The sequence below is a fragment of the Pimephales promelas genome, chromosome 6 (assembly GCF_988280905.1).
Source record: "Pimephales promelas chromosome 6, fPimPro1.hap1.1, whole genome shotgun sequence".
Lineage (NCBI taxonomy): Eukaryota > Metazoa > Chordata > Actinopteri > Cypriniformes > Leuciscidae > Pimephales > Pimephales promelas.
This window is the reverse complement of record NC_142774.1, coordinates 19,372,580-19,397,249: the sequence shown is the minus strand read 5'-3', so window position 1 is coordinate 19,397,249 and position 24,670 is coordinate 19,372,580. Positions and strand designations below refer to the sequence as shown.

The 24,670-nt window shown below is 37.4% G+C and overlaps 1 protein-coding gene and 1 long non-coding RNA gene across 3 annotated transcripts in view; one reads left to right on the top strand and one right to left on the bottom strand.

Annotated features, from left to right (window-relative positions):
- The window catches only part of vps8 (VPS8 subunit of CORVET complex), a 227,900-nt gene that overhangs the window by 82,888 nt on the left and 120,342 nt on the right, over positions 1-24,670 (top strand). For both annotated transcript variants that reach the window (XM_039657435.2, XM_089132237.1), the window contains exons 23-27: positions 13,684-13,735; positions 17,062-17,104; positions 17,184-17,256; positions 20,135-20,254; positions 20,397-20,468. In XM_039657435.2, the coding sequence (XP_039513369.2) occupies positions 13,684-13,735; positions 17,062-17,104; positions 17,184-17,256; positions 20,135-20,254; positions 20,397-20,468 (360 nt within the window). The remainder of the gene's footprint in view (positions 1-13,683; positions 13,736-17,061; positions 17,105-17,183; positions 17,257-20,134; positions 20,255-20,396; positions 20,469-24,670) is intronic.
- LOC148978531 (uncharacterized) lies at positions 6,470-10,924 on the bottom strand. The gene is made up of 6 exons (XR_016168844.1): positions 10,586-10,924; positions 9,618-9,867; positions 9,504-9,537; positions 9,299-9,390; positions 9,089-9,207; positions 6,470-7,393 (listed from the first exon to the last, which is right to left on the bottom strand). It is a non-coding gene; the product is annotated as an uncharacterized LOC148978531 (long non-coding RNA).

Below are 24,670 nucleotides of genomic sequence, written 5' to 3'. Positions count from 1 at the left end.
GGCTGTTTACACCTGGCCACTTCATGTGTTTTCTCAGATCGGATAGCTATCTGATTTATCAAAACGATTCCATTTACACCTGGTCACATAAATGTGTTTTTGCAAAACGGATATAAATCCGATCTTCAATTCCCGCTGCAGATTTAGTGGAGTGCACGTCACGGAAAGCAACAGATATTGCTGCATTTTATTGACCATCAGCTAATTTCAAAATCAAACACAGCAATAAGAGAGAGCGTTAACAGAACTGGTAAGATCATTTTGTTTCTTTGCTTTTAATAAAGATGATTGTGCTAAGCGCCTTCGTCTTTCACTTAATTTGCGATCATTTACGGTGCGTTGGCTTGATGAGTAGACACTCAGTTGCTCATCTGAGGTGATGCGTGTCACAGTAGCTTCGTCATATCTGACTATAACATGACAAATAGCCTATAACACACGCTCACACGTTTATTTATTTATTTTTTTACCATTTTGGGAGGAGTAAAATTTACATATGTGGTTTCAACAACTAGATGCATTTACTGTACACTTGTCCAGTTTCGTGAGGCCCGTACCACCTCCTGAAATGGTTTGAGGGATTGGATTCAAGTCCGTCTCGAATGCGTTTTGGAGGGCATTTACCTGGTCTTTTCACAATCGGATAGCTATCCGATCAAAGAAAACGCATAAAGTTGCCAGGTGTAAATAGCACCTTTGTGAAATGAGGAGGAGAGCACGATACAGGATCACTGAACTAAAAATAACATTACTTTCCAAAAGATCCTAATGCTAGGAATGTGGTTATTTATTTTTAACAATTGGCTTACAGTAGTTCATTTCAATGTGGATTCGCACAGGCTTTGCAAACTGGCTTTTAAGATATAGACTCGACAGTAATGCCACAACATTTAAGTAAATGGGTTCATTCTAATGCCTGATCTGTGACCAGTGATTTCTGATATGTAATGATTCATGTACAGTCAAATGTTCACTGGTTCACTTTCAGTCAATCAAACCAGTGACTAAACGGTCAACTTCACATTGTTTCTCTTGATTTTATTTTGTTATTTTATCAAATCATATGACCTTTCACAATCAGATAAAACAACATATATTCACATTCATGAAGTGCAATACAAATTCATAATGCCCATACACAGATTCCATTAGTATAACTATTCCCAACACATTGAATAAGCACAAAAAGTACAAATCATTTACAAATTCAACATTAGTTTCAGAAATGACCATTGAGCTTGTGTATAGTTAATATAGCTCGAGTCACTATTGTTGTAGGAGTGCTGTTGAGTTTGTGAATAGTTCATAGCTTGCAACGTGTCCAGTTCAAAAGAAAAAAAAAATTAGCACAAACTGTCAAATTTACGCTATTCCAAAAAATTAACAACAGCAAAAGAGATTTGCACTTAGACTTTCCCTAGCATGACAGGTTTATCGTTAGTCTCTGTTTAAATCGGGTTAGATGCACAATTTCTCCATATATGGCTTCAGCTGGAGTTCAAACATCCATACACAGCTTCAGCGGGAGTTTCAAACATCCATATACGGCTTCAGAGGGAGTTTCAATCATCCATACACAGCAGGATCAACAAGAGTAAATCAAACTGAGCCATGTGAAACACCACCGTGTCTCCTGACACCGGACATTTTTATTGGATATTTTGTCACATCTACATGCTTGTTATTTAAACAGAAAGACCCGCTTTTATTTGTGGAGTTCATCACATGCATTTTGCTACACTCCCACTCCCCTAAAAATTGTTATCATTATTAACTATTAAAAGCCAAGGAAGTCCACCTCATCACTTTCTTGTGCAAAAATATTCAACACTCTTTGAGGTTCAACTTGATCAAGTTCTGTTTGAACATCACTAAATCCCTTGAATTCCTCTTCTCCACTTCTTCAGCAAAAATATTCAGTACTCTTTGATGTTTAACTTGATAAAGTTCTGTTTCAGCATCACTAAATCCCTTGAATTCCTCTTCTTCCATGAAAATGTCTGAGATCTTTTAATTTTCCATTTCTTTGATAGATCATTTAGTGCTTGCAATTCTCCAGCTGAAGAGTAGCAAGGATTTATCCGTGTAGCATGCACAATTCGACCAATTTCTCCAGAATCCTCCAACACAATTTCATAGTTAAGATGGCCATTTTTTTCAAACAGTTCGTTACGGACCTTGCCATGTGGGAGCAAGTGTAGCAGAAAATTATTTTTCGGCTTTGGAGTAAGGGTAGGTTTGTAAGCAAACTCTGTGGGGAATACAAGTGGGGAATATGTAATAGTGAAAGCTGAAATACAGGTCTGCGTCACTTTGATCAGCTGGCGGCCTGTGGCCCATGCCCGGCGAGTCGCACGGGTGTTTAGCCAGAGTTGAAGTGGACGCATGTGCAGTAAACCCAGCTGGAGAACTGTGGCGGCTGAAGCCATGTATCCCAGCGCTCTCTGAAAGGTTTTCAGAGGCTTGAGGCTGTTCATCTGAAAAGATGCGGCTAGTCGCTGAACATGACTCGCGCGCTGTGTTGATAAACTAGCCGTCATAGCCACTGAGTCTAGCTCTATTCCTAGGAAGGAAATCGCCTGACTGGGCTTTAGTGAGCTCTTTGTCCAATTGACAGAAAGGCCCAAACAGTTCAGATGATTGAGGAGAACTGTCCGATAAGACAGAAGCTCTGTCTGTGATTGTGCCAAAATCAGCCAGTCGTCCAGATGCTGTAGTTCAAAATTCGCAAACCCTGGCTCCGCAGGGGTGGGAGCGCCGCATCCATGCACTTCATGAAACGTACGGGGTGCTAAGGATAGGCCGAACGGAAGGACGGTGTATTGATAAATCGCAAGAATGGCCTGTGATGGGGATTTATCTGAATCTGAAAGCATCTTTCAGATCGAGAGAGATAAACCAGTCCCCCTGGTGCACGTGCGCGATGAGTTTTTTGACTGCAAGCATTTTGAACGGTCTCTTGAGGAGTACTTTGTTCAAAAACCTGAGATAAACAAGTGCTCTCGCCGGATGGCGTAGCTCGCAGGATGGCTGAAGGTGGCGAAGACGGCCGGCTTCTTCAGACGCTGTCCACGCTTGCTAAGGTGCCTCTCAATGGTGACACGGCTTCTGACGATCAGAGATGCGAAGAGCTTTGCTGAAGAGATGAAAATCAGGGAAAGCAGCCTGCGAACCGCACTTTTATACATGCGGGCCACGCCCATTCTGGCGGGCCATGATGCAATGACGGCGTGTCCGCCTCTCATTGGTCGCGAGTTCAGGTTGAGTTCCGCCATAGGCTGCAGCAGTTTGCCGCAAAGCAACCAATGAGCTTGCTAGCTAGCCCGCTCATGGTCTGCAGCCGCTGCACTGCGTTGACAATGGATACAAAAATTAGGATAATTTTTTGGCTTCAATATCTCAGAAAAGATTAATCTTTCCCGTAGTGTAAGCTAGCTTACGCAATACGAGAGAACCTCTCGTAAGAGAACTTAACATATGCTTCCACATCAGCAGACTCTGTTGGATAAGGAGCTATAGCAGAGAATAAAGCAAGCTGGGGCACCATAGTCCATTAATGATGTTTTTTTTTTTCTGGAAAACCTGCTTTTTCTTATCATCCTGAAACCAATACATCCGATTCATGACATCAATCTGCATTCCACTGAAAAAAAGGAAGTCAAGTCCGATAACAACAGGAAAATAGCCATTTAGCAATCTATACAAGGAACCAAAGTCAAGGAAAAAAAATACCTTTCCATGAACCAATGGATAACGAAACAACCAGCAGTTGGGGAATGGTCACTCTGCAATTGGAAAATCTTGGATTAGATTTAGAGGTTTTTCCTTTAGAAGAACTAGAATGAGTAAGAGTACTTACAAAAGGATTTTCTGTTCTTTTCAGGTAATTCTGAACAGACGAGGAGTGAGGTGCTTTATTAAATGATCTATATTTGTTAGATGTTATTAAGTTTACAAGTTGTGCACTTTTAACATGCCTGCAAAGCACAGTGGGTGTAGGATGGGAAACAATGGGTTGTGAAATTATTAATTATGAATAATAAAATTATTAGAATTATGTTGAGCTTTACCAAACGAACAAGTCGATCCACTTTAACCACACTGCTACTTCTTAGTTGACTAGCCATTTGAGGATTTGTGTTTTACAAAATCATCTTTATAATTTCCTCCTCCTCCTTAATGTCCGGTTTCCATTGTTTACAAAGAGATTGATGCATATAAGTAAAATCGTGTATGCTCTCTCCTTCACCTTGTACTCAACCTCTTATTCACTCTGCTAGAGCTAGATAATCATTACACTTTTCCAAATACAACAGAGGATCTGCTGTATTCCCCCATCCTACCAAATGAAGGAAACTCAACTCACTTTAATTGGACTTTTACCAAGAAATCTTGTTTTTGTATCTTCATGCACAAAATGATCATTGTGTCATTTGACCTCTTTCAGTAACGTTCTGCATCACAAATTGTAATCTGTGAGGGTTAGGGTTAGCGCCTAACTGAAAATCCATAGGAGATGGAAACATAGTTTTAGCAGAAGAATCAAAGAGTAGTAACTGGATGTGATTGTTTTTTATGCGTTGAACTTCCTGTATTCTTTTATCCACCCGTATTGTGAGAACAGATATTTCAGATTTACAGTCTGCACCATTGGAGAGATAACAGCATTGATATATTTCAGTACTTCATGTAGGTGCTTCACACGCCAGTTTATGTTGGAAGTTATTTGATTCTGCAAAAGTTCAGCATGATTTTTCACAATCTGAGCTAATTGCATTTTCTTTTAATTCACCAGAGTGGTCATAGGCTCAGAGAGTTCAGAGATGGTCTCCTTCAATTCTTCTTTATCTTTCTCTTGGGCATCCAAGAGGGTTTCCTTTTTTTACTTACAACTGTAGAAAAATGATTTTGAGAAAGATGAATAGTTTCCACAGCTTGAAATGAAGAATCAGTATCTAGTTTTTATAGGCGGAGGAATATTATGTGGTTGTAAGGAGGGAAGGTTTAGAGAAATAAATATGCACAGGACAGGGTGGAGCAATTAAAACATCAGATTCAACTACATTAGCCTGTGAACTTTTCCTTTGTTGAAAATGAGGAGTTGAGGATCTGTAGAACAGTTAAGAGATGAATTATATCCATGTGCTTCATTAACATCAAATAACAAATCCTCCAAATCTGAATTGCTTGTGTAAGTGGTCATGTATTTTCTACAAATCATTTTCAACAAACATTAACAGGATATTCTTCAGAGTCCCATCTGGTGTGCCATTTCTTATGTAGTGATATAATGTGTACCAAAACGAGTGTCAGTCTGGTATATTATCCAGACAAAATTGTAATATTTAAAAATTAAATCATCCCAAAGGAATCTGATAAAATGTTCTCATCACATTATATGATCCCTAACATATCCTGTTTCTTGATTTTGTTTTGCTATTTTATCAAATCATATGACCTTTTACAATCCAGAGCAGGTAAAACAACATATATTCACGTTCATGAAGTGCAATACAAGTGCATAATGGCCATACAGAGATGTCACCAGTATAACAATTCCCAACACATTGAAAAAGCATAAAAAGTACAAATCATTTAAATTCATAACTCCTCACACTGCATGAAAATAGGTGTATCCGGACCAGTATACTCCTGTATACACTGCTGAAATTCGGAAGAATCCAGGAGTATAGTGGCCGGATATGTCAAATTCCATGGGTTCGTATATATCCGCATACATCCGGAATGATACCAAATCGGATGTATGTTGTGGACGTATACTTCCGTGCTAGAGCCATTTGTTGCCATGGCAAGTAATCCCATTAAAGTTTTTAGCAGGAAAAAAATCACACCTTTTTGCAGGAAACATTCACACCTTTTTGCCTTCCAACCAAACTGGATTGGTTGTTCTTTTAAAGCCACTCCCAACACCCAGACCACTATTGGAGGGCAGGACACATTGAAAACCCAGTAAAGGGACTTTATTGGTTACTTTTAAACATAGCCCACCCTAGGCCTTATAGCATAGTGATTTGATTGGTTAGCTATGCAGATATTGCTCAAATATATACCAAACCTCCCTCCCCCAATTTTAATATATTCATTAAAATAAATTTTTTATATATATATATATATATATATTTTTTTTTTAAACACACAAAGAACAATGGGAAAGTCTGAAATTTTTTATTAAGGTATATAACACATTCCAAATAGCATTATAAACAAGCTTTACAGAGGAATGGGGAACAAAAACAAGAAAAAAAAGTATGAAGTAATAACAAAAAAAAATCATGGACATTCCAAAGAAAATTATAACCATACATTAAATAAATTGTTAAATTTTTATTTTCGTTAATTTTTTTTTACCCAATCATTTTAAAGAACAGATGTAAAGGAATAAAGTACACAGTGTATATAAAAAGCAACATATATATATATATATATATAAAAAAAAAATATATGTAGATATTCCAAGTAAACAATATAAATAAATAGAACATTACAGAGAGTGCATTATAAACATACATTAAAATGCAAACAAGTAAACAAAATGGAGATAAGCAACATGGACAACAAAAAAAGGAACAAATATATGAAATAATACGAGAAAAATAAATAAGAAATTAAAGTGTATATAAAATATTCAAGGTGTACACTGCCGTTTATAAGTTTGGGATCGGTAAGAAGTCTCTTATGCTTACCAAGGCTGCTTTTTTTTTTTTATTAAAGAGTAATAGTAATATTGTTAAATATTATGACAATTTAAAATAAACGTTTCTATTGGAATACATTATTCCTGTGATCAAAGATTAATTTTTAGCATCATTACTCCAGTCTTCAGTGTCACATGATCCTTCAGAAATCATTCTAATGTGATGATTTGATGCTCAATAAATATTCATTATTATTACCAAAGTTGAAAACAGTTGTAGACTTTTTAGGATTATTTGATCAATAGAAAGTTATATTTCATTTATTTGAAATATGATGTTTTGTAACATTAAAAATGTCTTTACTGTCACGTTTGATTAATTTAATGCATCCTTGCTGAATAAAAGTATTGAGTTAATTTGAGCTATCCCCCCAAACCAAAAAAAAAAATCTTACTGACCCCCAAACTTTTGAACGGTTTTATATATATATATTTTTAATATGAGTTAACATTTTTCAAACTGCCATGATACGCTGGTGGTGTGACGCATAGTGTGGGTCAGCCTCTAGTCTGTTTTATAGTGCCTAGCAGATAACGGTTTGGTGGAGACCTCACCATTCACACTGGCCTTCCATCAACAATAGCATCATCTTCATCAGACATCAGTTTTATTGTTGCGGTCTTCCAAAGTTCCTTTTCTGTGTTGGTTTGTACAACCCCGGACCTGGTCTCCAGCAACTGAAAAACATGACAGTAACTCACAGGGTTCTTGCACACTTTTTAAAGTAAAATTTAAGGCTTTTTAAGACCTTTTTAAGACCTGAAGAAATCAAAATTAATACCATACATTAGGGGTGTGCGATATTGACAAAAATATATCTCGATATTTTCACGTTTGTTGATAAACACAAAACAAAAACAAAATCAGTAAAATATCAACTAATTATTATCAACAATAATTAGTTGATATTTTACTGATTGTGTTTTTGTGCTGGTGCCATGGCTGGTTTAGGCCTGTTGTTGACAGACTCGCGGAGATATTTATATTTTTCATATTCTATGCAGTGGTCAGTTCACAGCAGTGACAGAAATTATTAATTAATGTGCAATATTTGCCACCTTAAATTGATTTCCAGGGCATTTTCACCTTTTTTTTCTAAACTTATTTAGAGTTATGCATCACGTGCATCACATATATACAGTAATTATACTTATTTATACAATAATATTTCATTACACAATAATTATACAGTACCACTGTTGGCAGTCAAATTAAATCATTCAATCAAAAATCCATCTTTGCAGTGCAGAGTCGACGCAGAAGCAGCCTTAGAGGTGGCATTAATATATAGACTCCATTTACAATTGCATAAATCAAGCTATAAGGTTTTTTTAAAAAAAATCAATATTCAATATTTAAATGTGAAATGATTTCTTATTTTTTACTTTTAATATGAAACTAAAACCGCCAGTAGGCGGCGGCAAATCGCTGTCTTAATAAGCGAGTTGAGGGAGTCATTCATTCAACCGATTTGTTCAAACGGGAAAGAAGCAAGTGATTGAATCGTTAAAATGACTCGTTCAAGACGCGGATTTCCTTCAAGAAATCATCGCTGTCTGTTGCATTGAGACTCTGCTATGGTTTCATTTTGAAATTCTAGTCGGCGAAATAAAGGGAAAACAAACAATATCGATAATGTTATGGCTAAAAACTAACTCAAAATGTCACTTTATTTTTAATTTAACTATTGTATAACATAAATATCACACTTGTGCACGGGAAAACGGCACTCTTACTGATGTGATATTCTAATATAACAACATGATATAAATATAAGGCAAAAATTTGGGGACATACCTATAACCATAATAAATACATGTCTATGCCTATAACTGCACACATCACGCCGTGAAAACACGAGAGACAAATGCGATGTCAGCTCACACTCGCAGTGCCTCGTCCATCGTTAAAACAATAGAGTATCATAATAGACAATACACATCGCACACCTCTACGCACATAAAGAATTAACTTACGACTTAACTGACATTTGCCAACTTTCTTCTCTCCTCCTCTCCTGTCTCGCGTGCAGGAGACGGACGTTATTCTGCCGCGAATGTGACGCGAATTGTCACGTGAACAAGCAAATCCACAAAGATAAAAATTAATACGTACGCAAATTAGATGGTTTTAATTTGGAAAACATTAAGATATGACTGAGTCGAAGTGTCATCTAAAATTTAAGACCTTTCATACCTAAAAATAAGACTTTATAAGACTTTTAATGGCCTTAAATTTTAAGTATCTAATTTAAGACATTTTAAGACTTTTTAAGGACCCGCGGGAACCCTGACTCAACCACTAAAACACAGAGAGGAGGATATTTACATTCTGAAGAGAAAAAAAAGTGCTTAACCAGTTTCTTAACTTACCAGTCGCTTTCTTTGAAGGTTCTTTGCAATGCTCGTCGTAGTTTTTCTTTTCTGGGCCTTTTCAGGCTGAGCCAAAGAATACTTCCTCCGCAAAGTCTCAAAATACATCTTCCAACCTGCTAAATATATCATAAATATAAAATATTTTTTTGGCAATAAAAATAAGTAAAACAGAGGACAATAAAATGATTACAACATCTTTAAGATTACCTTTTACACATTCAGGGTCAACGTCTGTAAAAGTTGACCTTAATTCTTCGAAGAGGTAAGTGGTCACAGCCAGGTTATGTGATGAATTTATTCTGGGGGGGAAAGTTGCAGGTATCATTACTGAAATTCACTTTTGGCATTCCAAATCCATAGAGTAGTAGATTAAACTAACATTTAGGCTATAGTATATAAGAAACAGTCTTACCTGGTTTGTGGAACGTATTTGTGTGGGTTGTTCTCTGTAACCGCAAGAGACAAAACAATAATTGTAACCGAACTATGGCTTACAGCCACGTTATAGAACAATAACTGGACTTACCGCAATGTCCACGTCATGTGCCCTTTTTATTCTTTTCGAAGCGTTGTAAGATTCTTCATGTAACGTTAGTCTGTGCTGCTTATACTTTCGCTAAAGAGCATCAAGACGCTGGAGAGTCTCTCTGAGAAGATCAGGTTGTGGCCAAAGACAGATTGATCCTCCCATCGTGATTCTGCATCACAGCTGTGGGGCATGTGGATGTGATCATCCTCATAGTTATCCACTGCATTACTGACTCTCATTGATGCATCTATGGAAATATTATAACCATACATTTTTTTTTTACATTAGTAGCTACTTAAAATAGATCATGGAGAATTCATTGATGATGGCACCCATAGTTACACAGAACAGTGTGTGAGAAAGATACATTAATTAGAAACGAAACATACACAATCTCCTAACTCGCCATAAGTCAATATCAATATCTGAATGAGAGATGTAGCTAGCTGGCCTGCTAGCATCAACAATCTCTGTATAGACCATTTCACAAGATGTAAACAACACTGGTCCAGAAGCACTTCCTGTTTCAGTTTTAACACTGTATAAACGTTGGGTTAAAGTACAACCAACAGAACAACTGAATCAAAAAGTTAAACAAACATATTCAAGATATTTTCTTTACATTTGAAATTAAGACGCCTTTTACAAACTGAAACAGGAAGTGCTTCTGGACCAGTGTTGTTTACATCTCGTAATGTGCAATAGCAGTAATGTGAGCTATTGTAAGACTAATGCAAGTTACCATACTATCTTGTACTACCGTGAATATTCATTCATTCATTCTTTCAGACTCTTAGGTCAATATCACAAAGTTAAATAAATAACATGTGTGGGCAATGGTAATCATGCAAGATTCATTGTATTTTGTTTACGCTTATTACTGATCTTAAATCCATTCATAGAACGGACTTCACGAATCTAAAGTTAGGCAAACAAGCACATAACAGTTAGGCAAGTTAGCTTACCTGAATCTGACAATATTCAACACCCGGCGTGACTTCTTTATCGGAACGTAGCCGAGCCATTTCTGGGGTGTTCCTCAATCGGATTCCCGTCCTTAGGTCCTGTTTACACGAGAACGCTCGCGGGTGAAAACGTAAAAATATTTTATCGGATGTACCTCGTTTACACGGCGACGGCGTTTTTGAGGCTCAAAAACGCAAAAAAAAGTGAAACCACCCTCCAGAGTGGAAATCTTAAAAACGCTCCACCGCCGCGTTCCCGTGTAAACGGTGAAAACGCAAAAGTTTGCTTGACGGTGAAAGTTGTACGCAGGCGCGTGGACTTGGTGTTGTTGTAGTATGCACTCCTATAGCCGCCTGAAGTGCATACTACATTGAATTTCACACACTTTTGCGTCTCCATTTGCACGCGGATTTCTCACACAAAACGCTCGTCTAAACGCAGAATAAAAAAAGATGCATGACGCAACGCCACTTTTGCGTTTTCTCTTCAGAATCGTTTCCGTGTAAATATAGCCTCAGTTGGGCACTTTCAAGCTCTTCCAAATGTAGTGCCTTCCGCCATTGCCTCCGGTGCTCCTCGTCTTTAGATGGTGAGTGTAGCTAAATCGTAAAGTGCACCACAACAACAATCTTACCGCGTCACATTATGTTCGTTACACCGTTGGTTCAATTGTTCTCTCCTCTTAATCCAACTGTTATGGCAGCACCTAACTGAACATTTAATACTTGACATATTTTACCGTTCGTTTCAACTAGCGCAGAATCTCATCCCTCATGAGCCGGAAGTTGAAGTCTTTCTCAGACGGGAGTAAGATGACAAAATGGCGTCACCCTTGTTGTCGTGCAAAATAAGGTGAATAGAAGAAAACTGTTTCCAAACCTCGAACTGTTCTCTTTGCTTCGGGAAAGAATGCTGTAATTTTAAATTATTTTTCTCGCGCTTGAAGCAATACACTAACGTTATTGGTTGCACCTCCATTACGTCACCACATTGGTTGTGTTTATGGTTGTGAGTGGTGAATTTCAAACCTCAAAACGCCCCCTTTTCTTGCAGCTTGTTTGTTTGCGGAAGGACTTATTCACTCAAACCACAAACCTCGGTATGACGCATTGCAAGTGAATCTATTTAATTTTGTGAATAAATATGATGCAGCTGGTACCTTTCAACATGGAAGGATAACCAGCTGCTGACAATAACACGGGAAAGCCCGGTGGTTTTGCGAACAATTGTTTCACATCATGCATGCCCAATGAAGCATGCATTAACTCTGCCAAAACCGTGATGTCATTGTCCATCTCAGCTTCAGATCTCATATAATGGTGTCAATGCAGGCAGTTCAATAACATTGTTGAATATTAAATTAAATGTCCCCAACTAAGCAAAGCCAATGGCAGCAAATGTTGTTGTCTGCAATTTGTAAAACTTCACAATAAAAATTTAGATATTCTGAAATGTTTCCCTGTATTTTTTATTTCATTAAATATTCAGATGTTTTTGTGAACGTATATTCATGGTGTTTATTTTGTCCTGTTTTTATAAAATAATATTTGATTAGGATACTTTTTTTTCATATATTGGTTTTAAGGCCCTGACACAGGCGACATAAGCCAACCCTAGAGTTGGCTAGTCATTGCTAGTTCTTTGACGTCAGTTTTGTGTTTCAGGGCCTTAAGAATTTATTTATTTTTCTGTACAAAAAACTTGTTTGCTGTAGACCAGAGATAATTTTCAATCCTGAAGTCCTCCCCTGCCACTCCTCCCTCTGAGAACAGCCAGCACCCTTAGTGTCAGTCATTAACATATGAAAGGTCTTCTTCACACCTCTCACACCCAGCAGTGTTTCAGCTGTATATGTCCGTGAAATTTCACGGATTCCTGTATATGCCCGCGTAGGTGAGGTTTCCGGGTTTGTCTGGAAATATACTGTTCCGTGTTACTCTGATCCGCTTTTTCCCACATACATCCAGCAAACATCAAATTGCACAGGAGTTTACCATGCCCGGATATTGCCGGATTTGAGTCTTTTCATGCAGTGCAATCCATTCAACATTAGTGTAACGTACGGACAGAGACGGTCGGATCCATGTGCAGCACTTTATTATACTTGAACATAAACTGAAATCAAGCAGGCACACAAACAAAGCAAGGGGCAATCCAGAAACTCGTGGTCTAAACAGGCAATGGTCGAGGCAGGCAGCAGAGGTTCACAAACAGTCCAGGGAAACACGGAATACACAAACGGAGAAAATGCTCAGAGATGTACGCTTACAGGGTAACAAGACTTCGCAAGGGACACAGGGAAAACTCAGGCTTAAATAAGGAACTCAATAACCAATAATGAAACACAGCTGAACATAATAACACAAAGAGTCCATGGGGAAACATAACATGGGGAGAGAGTGCCCTCTAGTGGCTCTCGAGGGCACCACGGCTGCTGATCGTCACAATTAGTTTCAGTAAAGACCATTGAGGGAAAGACCTGCTTTTTTTAGTGAAGTTCATCACATGAAGTTCGCCACAAACCTTTCATGCCACAATCTAAATACAAATGCCATAGATCTAGTAATAATGCTATAATCAACAATTTCCACAATTAGTTGACCATGACAGATGCAATAGTAATAGCTGTAAATGTGCGAAAAGTTTTCGAGAGAGAGTTCCACATGTACTAATACTTAGCTAAATTCAGGGTAAGAAAAATGCCTTTTATTCCTAATTTTTTATGTAAAAATTACACGAACATTATAAGTGCACCACAGGAAACATTATAAAACAATAAAAAATGCAGTTCATGAGAGAGTTAAAGAATGAAATCAAAAGGGACCCCATTTTTTTCTTTCTGGTTGTATCATACACAATCTTCTCTAATAAAATGAAATGTTGACAGCTTGCTTCATCTCTGAAGTGACTATCCTTTGTACTGTAGTTAATGCTAATTAAATAGCTGATTATAGTTAGGCAGTAGCTAAGCAGCTATGAAGCCATTGAACATTTTTTTTCATATTTTTGAAATAATATGGGTTGCGAATGCAGTATCATGTTGACTTGTCACAAATATTACATTTAAATAAATGTTTTTCTTTTTTCTGCTTTCCAGAAACTCTTTCAGGCAATTGGTCCTCATCTGCAAGAAGGAAAGCCTCTTACAGGTAGAACAGAGAACTGAACTACACCTCCAAACATAAAAAAGAAAGCACATCCCACATAAATCTAGACATAAATAAATCTAAACTAGGGTGACAGCTATCCCAGAAAATGTCATTTTTTTTTTTTTTTTTTGAATTTTTTAGTTTTTTAAACGTACAGTATGAAATTTTTGGCCACCAGGGGTCACTCATTTAAAATAATAACAAAAGACGTACTTTGATGACGTCTGGAAAGAGCGTGGGCTCACGGGAGTTGTTGTCGCTGTCAATGACAACCAGCTCTGCTCATGGCATGACATCATCGTTTCACAAAATATACGGATATACGGCATCTCTCTGTAGATTTAGCTTGTCGAAAAGCTTTAAATGCAACCCCAATGTTTACCTGTGTCATGCTTCTCCTGTCCCAAACCCTTCTCGGGTCATATTTTTCAGGTACGTTTGAGCTTTAGCTAATGAGCAGGCTGTAGCAGCAGAACGTGCAGGCAAAGCGTAATCGTGGTCCATAACTATAATACAGACCGCAGTAGACGAATATAAATATTTATATTACGCTCCTTCAATGAATGACCTATTTTAGAACATTTTTCATTTATAGGGCGCACCGGATTATAAAGCACATACTGCTTAGATACTATAAAGATACTGCAGTCAAACGTTTGACTGGGTTTGCGTTCTGCATCCACTATGTGCTAAAGGCTAAAGGGAATATAGTGAGTGCGCGGCGCCAGAGGTGAGGCGTTTATTTAGTAAGCATGAGAGAGCTGAAGCGGGCACGTACATTCGCAGCCTGACTCATACGAGTATTCAATGTGCGCGGCTCGCTAACAGCAACAGTTGGCTGTTTTGAATGAGACGAACCGGTTACTGTGAACGGGGAGCGCTTTATGCGCGAGCAGCACCGGGGACAGTGTCTGTTAAAAGTGAGCGCTCGTGAGCGGGCACGTGATTTACACACATAAAAATACGTACTGCTTTTTTTTCTTCGTCATTTTCTTTGCTTTATTGACGGTAGTCCAGTGTTCCCCTTTGTGTTTGACGGTTTCGCCTGGTTCCGCAAGGAAGTTAGAGAAAATAGAGGAGTCAAAGGTTATATGACGGCATAGACGGGCGACGAAACGGAAATAGGAAAACGTCCCGTGTCTTCGAATTAAACTATAAATTTCTCCGTATTTGAAAGTTGGTGGAAACTGTCGGGATAATGTAAGTACACATCTAATAGAAATATATAACATAGATACAGTTATTTTTGCTATTTTTAAAGCAGAAAAAATACATATTGTGGCTTTAACTGTGCATTGAAAAGGTGATTTGGTAGAGTAGTTGGATTAGGTATCATTAACTTACAATTAACAATCTTTTAAATGATTGATTAGTTTAGGTTAATGTAAATTTCTAAATATAGTAATGATTGTTATAGGACTGAACTCTTAGTCAAAAAAAGCCCAAAACCGGCTTATGGCTTGCGTTTCACAAATCACAAAGGCTGTGATTTAATTAAATAAATATAAGCACTGCGTGTTCCAGAGTGAAGCTCGACAATGTGTTCTTGTACGATATGATTTTGCACAGTTTGTGCAGTGCTGCTCCACACAAACTCCATCTCTAAGTTTGGGTTGCTTTAAAGGGTTAGTTCAACCAAAAATTAAAATGATGTCTTTAATGACTCACCCTCATGTCATTCCAAGCCCGTTAGACCTCAGTTCATCTTCGGAACACAGTTTAAGATATTTTAGATTTAGTCCGAGAGCTTTCTGTCCCTCTATTGAAAATGTGTACGGTATACTGTCCTTGTCCAGAAAGGAATTAGACATCATCAAAGTAGTCCATGTGACATCAGTGGGTTAGTTAAAGGAGCTGTATGCAAGTAATTTATTTCAATTAATCATACATTTTCCCTGATATGTCACAAGACATTAAGAAATCATGTTCATTTCAAATATTTATCACCGACAACAGTAGTCCGGCCAGGATATTGTCATTTAAAAAGTGAAGTTGCAGCCCTTGAATGATGTTGATGTTGTCAAGTTGTGTTTTGTTCTGATGCACCACCCTCCACCAATCTACCAATCACAGAGTCAGTAGTGTTGCGGCATTTGGGTTGCCAGCTCTTCTCTAGTTACCACAGCTGCAGATACAAACGCGCAGGAATCAGATAAAAAAAATTCTAACATTGCGAAACCCCCCACACACCCTAATACTGAAAGTGATTGCAGTACCAGTTTTGGCCACAATCTTTCATACAGCTCCTTTAAAACAATGTTTTGAAGCATCGAAAATACATTTTGGTCCAAAACATATGACTTTAGTCAGCATTGTATTGTCTTCCGGTTCTGTTGTCAATTCGTGTTCACGAGTCCACAGTGACGCTGCTGATGTAAGGCGCTGCTGACATGTATCTGGTGGGTCCGTGTATATGGGTTCAAATAAAAATGGCTGAGCAAAAAAATGCAAGTCTTTCTCTGTGTCGAAATCCTTAGACATGTTTGTGAAGATTGTTTTGTTTACAAAACAATCTTCGCAAAACAATCTTCATTTCAGACTGTAAACAAAGTTACAGAAATCGTGCGTCTGAGACTGTAAACGAATCTTACGGGCCAGATAATACTCAACATCTTACGTCAGCAGCATCACTGAATGCGGCTCAACAACAGAACGAGAAGACAATACAATGCTGAATAAAGTCGTAGTTTTTGTTATTTTGTTATCGTACATTTTCAATAAAGGGACAGAAAACTCTCGGACTAAATCTAAAATATCTTAAACTGTGTTCCGAAGATGAGCGGAGGTCTTACGGGCTTGGAACGACATGAGGGTGAGTAATGACATAATTTTCATTTTTGGGCGAACTAATCCTTTAACATACATTTGAGAACAGCAGGCAACATGTGCCAACCATCTTGCATAAATACGCAAAAGCAGATGATGTAAATTCCTGTGAAATCTGAAGACATTGTGTACACTGTTTGTTTGTTTGTTTGTTTATTTACTTATTTGCACAATAATTGAATTAGTTAATTTAAGCAACAACAACAAAAAAAGTTTAGTTCAATTTTTAATCATACAACTTGAAATGTATTAGTATATGCAGAAATTAACATTAACCAATATTAATAAATACACTAAAAGTATCATGTACTATGGTCAAAATGTACAAAATCTGCCAAGAACACTGATATTAATAGATGATTATATAAAAGTGTAATAACAGTGTAAATGCCACTGATATTACACTGCCAAAGTAAAAACGTTTTTATTTCTGAAATCTGGTCAGCTAATGCTAAACTGCAGTGTACATAATCACATTTTCTATATCTTTCCTGTTACAGATGAACATGTTGTGATGGGAAATAAACTGCTGGTGTACATCAGGTGAGGTCACTTTGTACGCAAGTACTGCAATAATGCACAGTTGCAGGCTATAACACATCTGTTCTTTCTCCTCTGCCAGCTGTTGTTTGGCAGGACGTGCCTATCCGTTAGGTGACATTCCTGAAGATCTGGTGCCTCAGGTGAAAAACCAGGTAAGTAGTTTGATTAAACCCAGATAGCATTGAGAAAAAGTGTATTGTTTGGTTAGCAATTGTGTTGCTAATTTCTGCTATCACACGCTGATGTTCCATACAATTAACACTCAAGTCTGTTTTGTTTGTATGGGGTTTGTATCGAGTCATGACACTCTTTCTGCCTCAGTTATATACTGCACAGATCTCATAGAAAATACAAGCGCGTGCGTGTTTAGTATTCTCAGCAGTTTGCTCTCAGCAGGGCTTTTTCCTCTTTGTTGCCCTTCCAAATTGCTCAAATGATTCGTTCTGGGATGGACGACCTCCAAAGGAACTTAAATACAGACATGGATCTCACACACAACCTAAAGCTGGTCTCTCTCTCTCTCTCTCTCTCTCTCTCTCTCTCTCTCTCTCTCTCTCTCTCTCTCTCTCTCTCTCTCTCTCTCTCTCTCTCGCGTGCGCATATCTCTCATATACAGACACATAGAGTGCTGTCAGACTCTGTAAGTTTGAGTGAAAAGCATGACGGACTGGGTTGTTTACCTCAATGATGTGTAGAAATGATCTGTGCTCAGACAAGACAGAATGTTCTGGAAAAAAAAAAAAAAACTTTGGGTTTCAAGATGGGCTGCATGATGCACACTGTAAGAAAAAACATCCATGGAAAAATAGAAAATGTGCATGTAATTTTCTTTTAGGACATTATCGTTTAAGTTTACAGACATGTATTTTAACCCTAAAACACAATAAAGCATGTATGTAGACACACACTTGTAAAAATAAAATTATGTAAAATTATTATGTAAAATAGTTACAATACATTGGGTCGCATTTATACAGAGTGCTTTTCTTAGAGAATATATGAAGAGTTCAGATGCAAAAGCCTCTAAATGCCATTTGAAATTTTCTTCTAAAATGACCATTTTTATCAAGCTTGTATATTTAAGTTCAGTAATTTCACTTAAATGACAATTAATAGGTAATCTTCATTGCCATTTAAGTGAAATTACTGAACTTAAAATAAAAGCTTGATAAAAATGATCATTTTAGAAGAAAATTTCAAATGGCACTTAGAGGCTTTTGCATCTGAACTCTTCATATATATATATATATATATATATATATATATATGTCTGTTTGTGTGTGTGTGTGTACAGTATATAATATAATACATGTAAAACACAGTAGTCATATATCATATAGTATATGTTATGCAACAGGGAGTATTAAAATGAGAAAGGGATTTGTGACCTTGTGTGTGAATTTGGCATATCATCTTTGGGCCTTAAGGGATCATGTTCAAAGACACGTGTGCCCAGAGAGAATCCTGTTCATCTTTGATCCCTCAACACACTGACACACATCCACATTCCCCTACACACACACACACACACACACACACACACACACACACACACAGTGTCATATCTGCAGGTCCATGTCCTTGAGCCCACCCTCCTCCCTGCTGTAAAACACAACATTGGTGTTTCAAAGATGAGCACCTCCAGATGATGCCCAATTACATATTTTTATGTGTGTGTGAATGGGAGATAATGACTAACCTTTTGGTACATGCTGCTCTCACACAAACACACACGCTAGTGGGAAACTGTACCACCTGGTCACCATGGCAACAAGTCAGCCCTGTACTGTTCTCTGATGAGAATGGGTTGAATTTCGATTTAGTTATTGTGTAGAGGGATTGGGCCCTGAGTATATATGCAGAGCAAATGAGAGAGATTTACATTTTACAGTTTTTTTTTAACACTTTACTTGAAGCCTATTTAATTAATATTTTCACAATGTGTTCAAGAATTCCTTGTCATACATTACATCCTTTTAAAAATAATTACAGCCTCAGTTAATACATAAGCCCAGTTTCACAGACAGGGCTTAGATTAAGCCAGGATTAGGCCTTAGTTCAGTTAGGGCATTTAAGTGACTTTTACAAATGTACCTTAGAAAAAAAAAAAACATTACTGATTTGCATCTTGAGACAAAACAATGGCACAAGCATGATTTAGATATGTCAGTGCCAGTTGCTTTCATTTAAAACAGCTCAAACATGCATTTTAGTCCAGGACTAGGCTTAAGCCTTGTCTGTGAAACCGGGGGTATAATAGTTACCTTTTCATGGTTACACAATAATGCATAAATGCATAAGGCACACATGAAAACAAATGACATAACAAAGGAATAAATAAATAATATTGAAAAAGTATCACTGTTTCCACAAAAATATTATGCAGCACAACTGTCAACTCTCTTTGATAATAATAAGAAATATTTATTGAGCACCAAATCATCATATTAGACTGGTTTCTGAAGGATCATGTGACACTGAGGACTGGAGTAATGATGCTGAAAATTCAGCTTTGACATCACAGGAATTAATTACACTAAAACAGAGTGATATTGTAAGCCATTTTAAACCGTAGTGATATCTCACAATATTACTGGTTTCTATTTTTTGTTCTTTTTTAATAAATGCTGCCTGTGTGGAGACTTCTTCCAAATCATATTATCCCCAACATTTTGAACAGTGAATACATTTATTTAGGCATCACAACATTATAATTTACAGTTTAAAAATGGACATTCATTTTGAGATTTGCTAAAAATAACATTGTTTCATTAGTGTTTTAAAGATTAACTTAAAGTGTTCATTTAAGTGGTAATATATAAAAAAACAGCAGTATGCACAATTAAATATCCCGTATCGACCAATACTTTACCATTTAGTTAAAAAAACTCCAATATCTGCATATAAACAATATGATAGTGATAAATCATTCATCCTTAATTATAGTTCAAATCAATTTATACACTACTTACAGGATTCATTAAAATGCAGTGTTGTGCATTTTAAATGGTATTTTTGAATTTATTCCAGGTGTTTGAGTTCCTCATTCGTCTGCACTCGGTGGAGGCTGCACAGGAAGAGGAAGTGTATCCCTATATCCGAACTCTCCTGCACTTCGACACTCGAGAGTTCCTCAATGTCTTGGCACTGGTGTGTATCAGTTAATCCATAACTCAATAACGTATTACTCAATACATGAGTCCTCTAGAAATCTGTTGTATATTCTAGTCAGGGTGTACTGTAGTTAATTTGCCCTTTCATATCTGAATGTTAATATATCCTTGCTTCACAGACATTTGAGGACTTCAAGAATGACAAACAGGCTCTGGAGTATCAGCAAAGGATTGTGGACATTTTACTGAAGGTTACTGAAACATATTTCACACTCTTTGTTTTTTTACCCCCCTTTGTCACACACACACACACACACACACACTTTCCCTCTATTTGTGTAAAAAGTGTTACTCATTGGAATGTAAATCATGTGAATGAGATCATTTAATCTGCTGGAGAACTGCAGTCTTTCTTTCCTCATCACAGCTCATTCAAGAGTCCTCAGCAACTCAAATCATCATCAATCATCTCTCTCTCTCTCTCTCTCTGAGCATGTGCGAGTGTGGTAGGGCGAGTGAGCGTAGTGTGTAGAGCGAGCGTGGACTTTGACAAATTTGAAAGTATTTTCCTATTTTCTTCTTCCCACTATGGTCTTTATTTTTTCTTTGGTTTAAGGTTACAAAGTTTTAAAGCCGCTCGCGGCTTTTGTCGCGTGTCGGTATGGCCTCTGAAGTCAGTCAGGGAGTCTCACACCTGTCGATGCGTAATGGTTGCAGGTGTGTGCCTGATATTGGCGTGAGCGTGGAGGATGTTCTCGTGGTGGGAAGAATTATAGGTTTTGAAAATATTCTCTCAGCATCGTGTATGAACAAAGCCGTTATTGTGTTTTTAAAAACAGAACAGTTAGTTAAAGGGGTGATGAACTGAGAAATCAAATTTTCCTTGAGCTTTTGACATCTAAGAGGTCATCATATTATAAGAATATACTGTAAGTTTCAGAACTGAAAACGTCCTTGTTAGTCCAATAAAAGCTTTTATTGACACAGCCTCTAAAAACGACTCGTTTTTAAAAGTGGGGAACTATGACGACAAAGAGGATAAAACACCACCCCCGCAGATGATGATCAACGCCTGCTTCACCACGGCAGGTTTAGCCCCGCCCACCGATTTGCGCATTACACACATAGCTAAGTAACATACATGTGCTTACCTCGTGATGACAAACTGGATCGCTACCAAGCAATACAGAATATTGTGCAGTGCCTGGTTGTGCAAGACTGGATTCCAATAGGACTGCATGGATAAAATGTATTTTTAATGTCGCTTATGAGGTAAAACATCGTCGTCTCATCGTCCAAGACTGGATTTGCAGACCGATTAAGAGTAAAGAACGTGCTGTGCCGTCTATATTGGATCTGACAGGAATTGTGCAACACACGGACTCTGGGTTGAACATGTATGGGCGAATCCGGTTGCCATTTTACAACATTGGACGTTTTCCCCCATGTGCACCGACGGGTGAGTTAAACTCATTATAATATGCAAAACTGTTCTCCACTCGCAGCAGTGGGTGTTTACTTCCAAGTCTTCAGTGCGACACGCCCATAAAAACCGACTGTTTTTTAGGTAGGCTCACAACCAGGGTACAAAATAGCCTATTACTTGTTCATTTTGATGTTTTTGAATGCAAAAACCAAGCGAACGTTAGAAGTTGACCTCAGACAACAATATAATAACATTTAAAAAGCCAGTTCATGACCCCTTTAATCAAGTGAGTGAGAATGGATTATGGATTAAGGAAACCTTTGTGCCCTTTACTCCTTTAACGGCTCCGGCAACTAAAGTCACTGTTTCTAATGTACCGCCCTTTGTCTCAAATGATGCGATTGTTAAAGAGTTATCCTGATATGGTAAAGTCGCAAGTCCTGTAAGGAACATTTCATTGGGATGTAAAAATGCTGATCTCAAACACGTTTTGTCGTTTAGGAGACAGGTGTTAATGTTTCTGACTTCAACAGAGCGCACATTAGAGATCTCGTTTCGTGTAAGTCATGGAGATGGATCATATATGCTGTATACAAGTACAGATAACCTAAAGTGCTTTGAATGTGGAAATATAGGTCACAAACGTTTCACCTGTCCCCCCAAAAAAGCGGATGTTGAGCAGCAGTTGCCTGTTGATCTTACTGAAATAGTGCATCACAATGATACCAGTGATATTGAGGATAATACGGAAAAAACACAGGATGAACGAGTATCTGAGAAACCAAACAAAAGGCCGTTGGAGGAGGTACACGGGCACAAAGAGGTGAGTAAAAGCGATGTGGAGAGAAGTGAGAAGGCTGAATGTAGTTCTGCGCTTGTCATAAATGATGATGTTGAAGAAGTAAAAGAAAAGTGAGTTTGTAACACAGACTGCGATAGAAATGGCTGAGAAATGCTCGGTGGGTGACCTAGATTGGCTATCTCAGTGTACAGAATATGACAGTATGAAAGATGATGGACACTGGTCTGAAGGGTCAGAAATGTCAAAAATAGATACAGAAGATCTGTACACTGTGGGACAAATCAATTATTTTCTGGATGAGACAAAAGGTAAAAGCATAGAAGTGAGTGATTTTTTCCCATATCTGGAAAAGTTGATCTCATCTGTAATATGGCCAACGAAAAATTGCAGTACTGATGAGTTGTCAAAACAGAAACGTTTTAGGTTAAAGAAACATATAACTGAAATTAGGAAAAGGTTTAAGACAGGGAAGAATGAATGTGCGCTCACACATGGTACTAATCTGAGTGCAGGAACTGCTATTCTTTTCTCGCCTTCTATAAAAGCCAAAGTTTTGGAAAAAAGTGAAATTGAACCAGGAAGAGTTTTAGCAGTTAAGGTTGATTTAAATGGTCTTGTTATTATGTTTATGCACCTAACATAGGAGCTGAGAGAATAATTCTCTTTGATAAATTAAAAGGTTTTTTATGAAAGCAGAAGGGTAATTTTTTTTTTTTACTATCTTAGCTGGGGATTGGAATTGTACAATTAATGCTTTGCTTGATAGAAATGGAGAGGAACCTCATTTTCAGTCATCTACATGACTTGATAATGTCATTAAAACATCTAATCTCACTGATATATGGAGAGAAAATAATCCTTCTGTTAAGCAATATACATGGGTAAAGGTTAGTGACGGGAGGATTTCAGCAGCACGACTAGACAGACTCTACTTATCAAATAGTATGAAAAGTCGAATTTTTAATACATCTATTGTCCCCACATCCTTCACTGATCACAAATTAATCACTATTGATTGTAACTTGAACTCTAAGAAAAATAGAAGTGTTTACTGTTACTTTAATGTCAAGTTGCTATAAGATAAGAGCTTTTTTGATTCTTTTAAGCACTTTTGGGAGACATGGAGAAAAGATAAAACAATATTTGATAATGTTATTCTTTGGTGGGAAATTGGTAAAGCTCACATAAGGGATTTTTGTCAGCAGTATACATCTTGCTCTAATTTTAGTTTGAAACAATCTCTGGAACGGATTGAAAGAGAAATCCTTGCCATTGAGAAAAAAAACATGATGGGTGATCTTTCTCCCAATGTGCATGAGTGGTCTGAGAAGAAATTAAAATTAAGCTCCATTTTAAATGAAAACGTTAAAGGAGCTCTTGTGAGAAATAGATCATTATCTATAAAGGATATGGACAGTCCCACCTCTTTTTTTTTCAATCTACAACGCAAGAGTGTACAAGTTAACCAAATGCATAACCTGAAGGATGACTATGGACAATGTACATCTGACCCTTTGGAAATGCGCAGACTAGCAGTGAATTTTTATTCACATTTATACTCACCTGAGGATATAGACATCCCAATACAAAATGGATTTTTACAAGATCTTCCTCGGCTAAAAGAAGAAGATAAACAAGCATTGGAGTCTGGATTAACTTTTGTGGAATTAAGTGATGCTGTAACAGGTCTTTCGTTGGGTCGTACCCCTGGTATAGATGGACTTCCTGGTGAATTTTATAAACATTTCTGGATAACAGTTGGATTTATTTGAGGTGCTTAAGAAATGTGATCGTATTGGCTTCTACCCAAGAGCTGCCAACGGGCTGTTTTAACATTGCTTCCAAAAAAAGGTGATCTTACCATACTAAAGAACTGAAGACCTTTGGCAATTCTTTGCACTGATTATAAAATTTTATCAAAGTGCCTTGCCAATAGATTGAACAAAATATTGTTTAAAATAATACACAATGATCAATCATACTGTATAAAAGATTGCTGATAATTTACACTTGGTACGTGATGTTATTGATTATGCAATGTGTTATAATATTGATGTTGGAATATTGTCGCTTGATCAGGAAACTTTTGATCGTGTTGATCATCAATATCTTTTTAAAGTATTAGAAGCTTTTGGGTTCGGAGAGAAATTTAGGAAAATGATAAAGTTGTTGTACAATAATGCAGTATGTATGGTAAAGATAGCAGGAGGTTTGAGTGTCCCTGT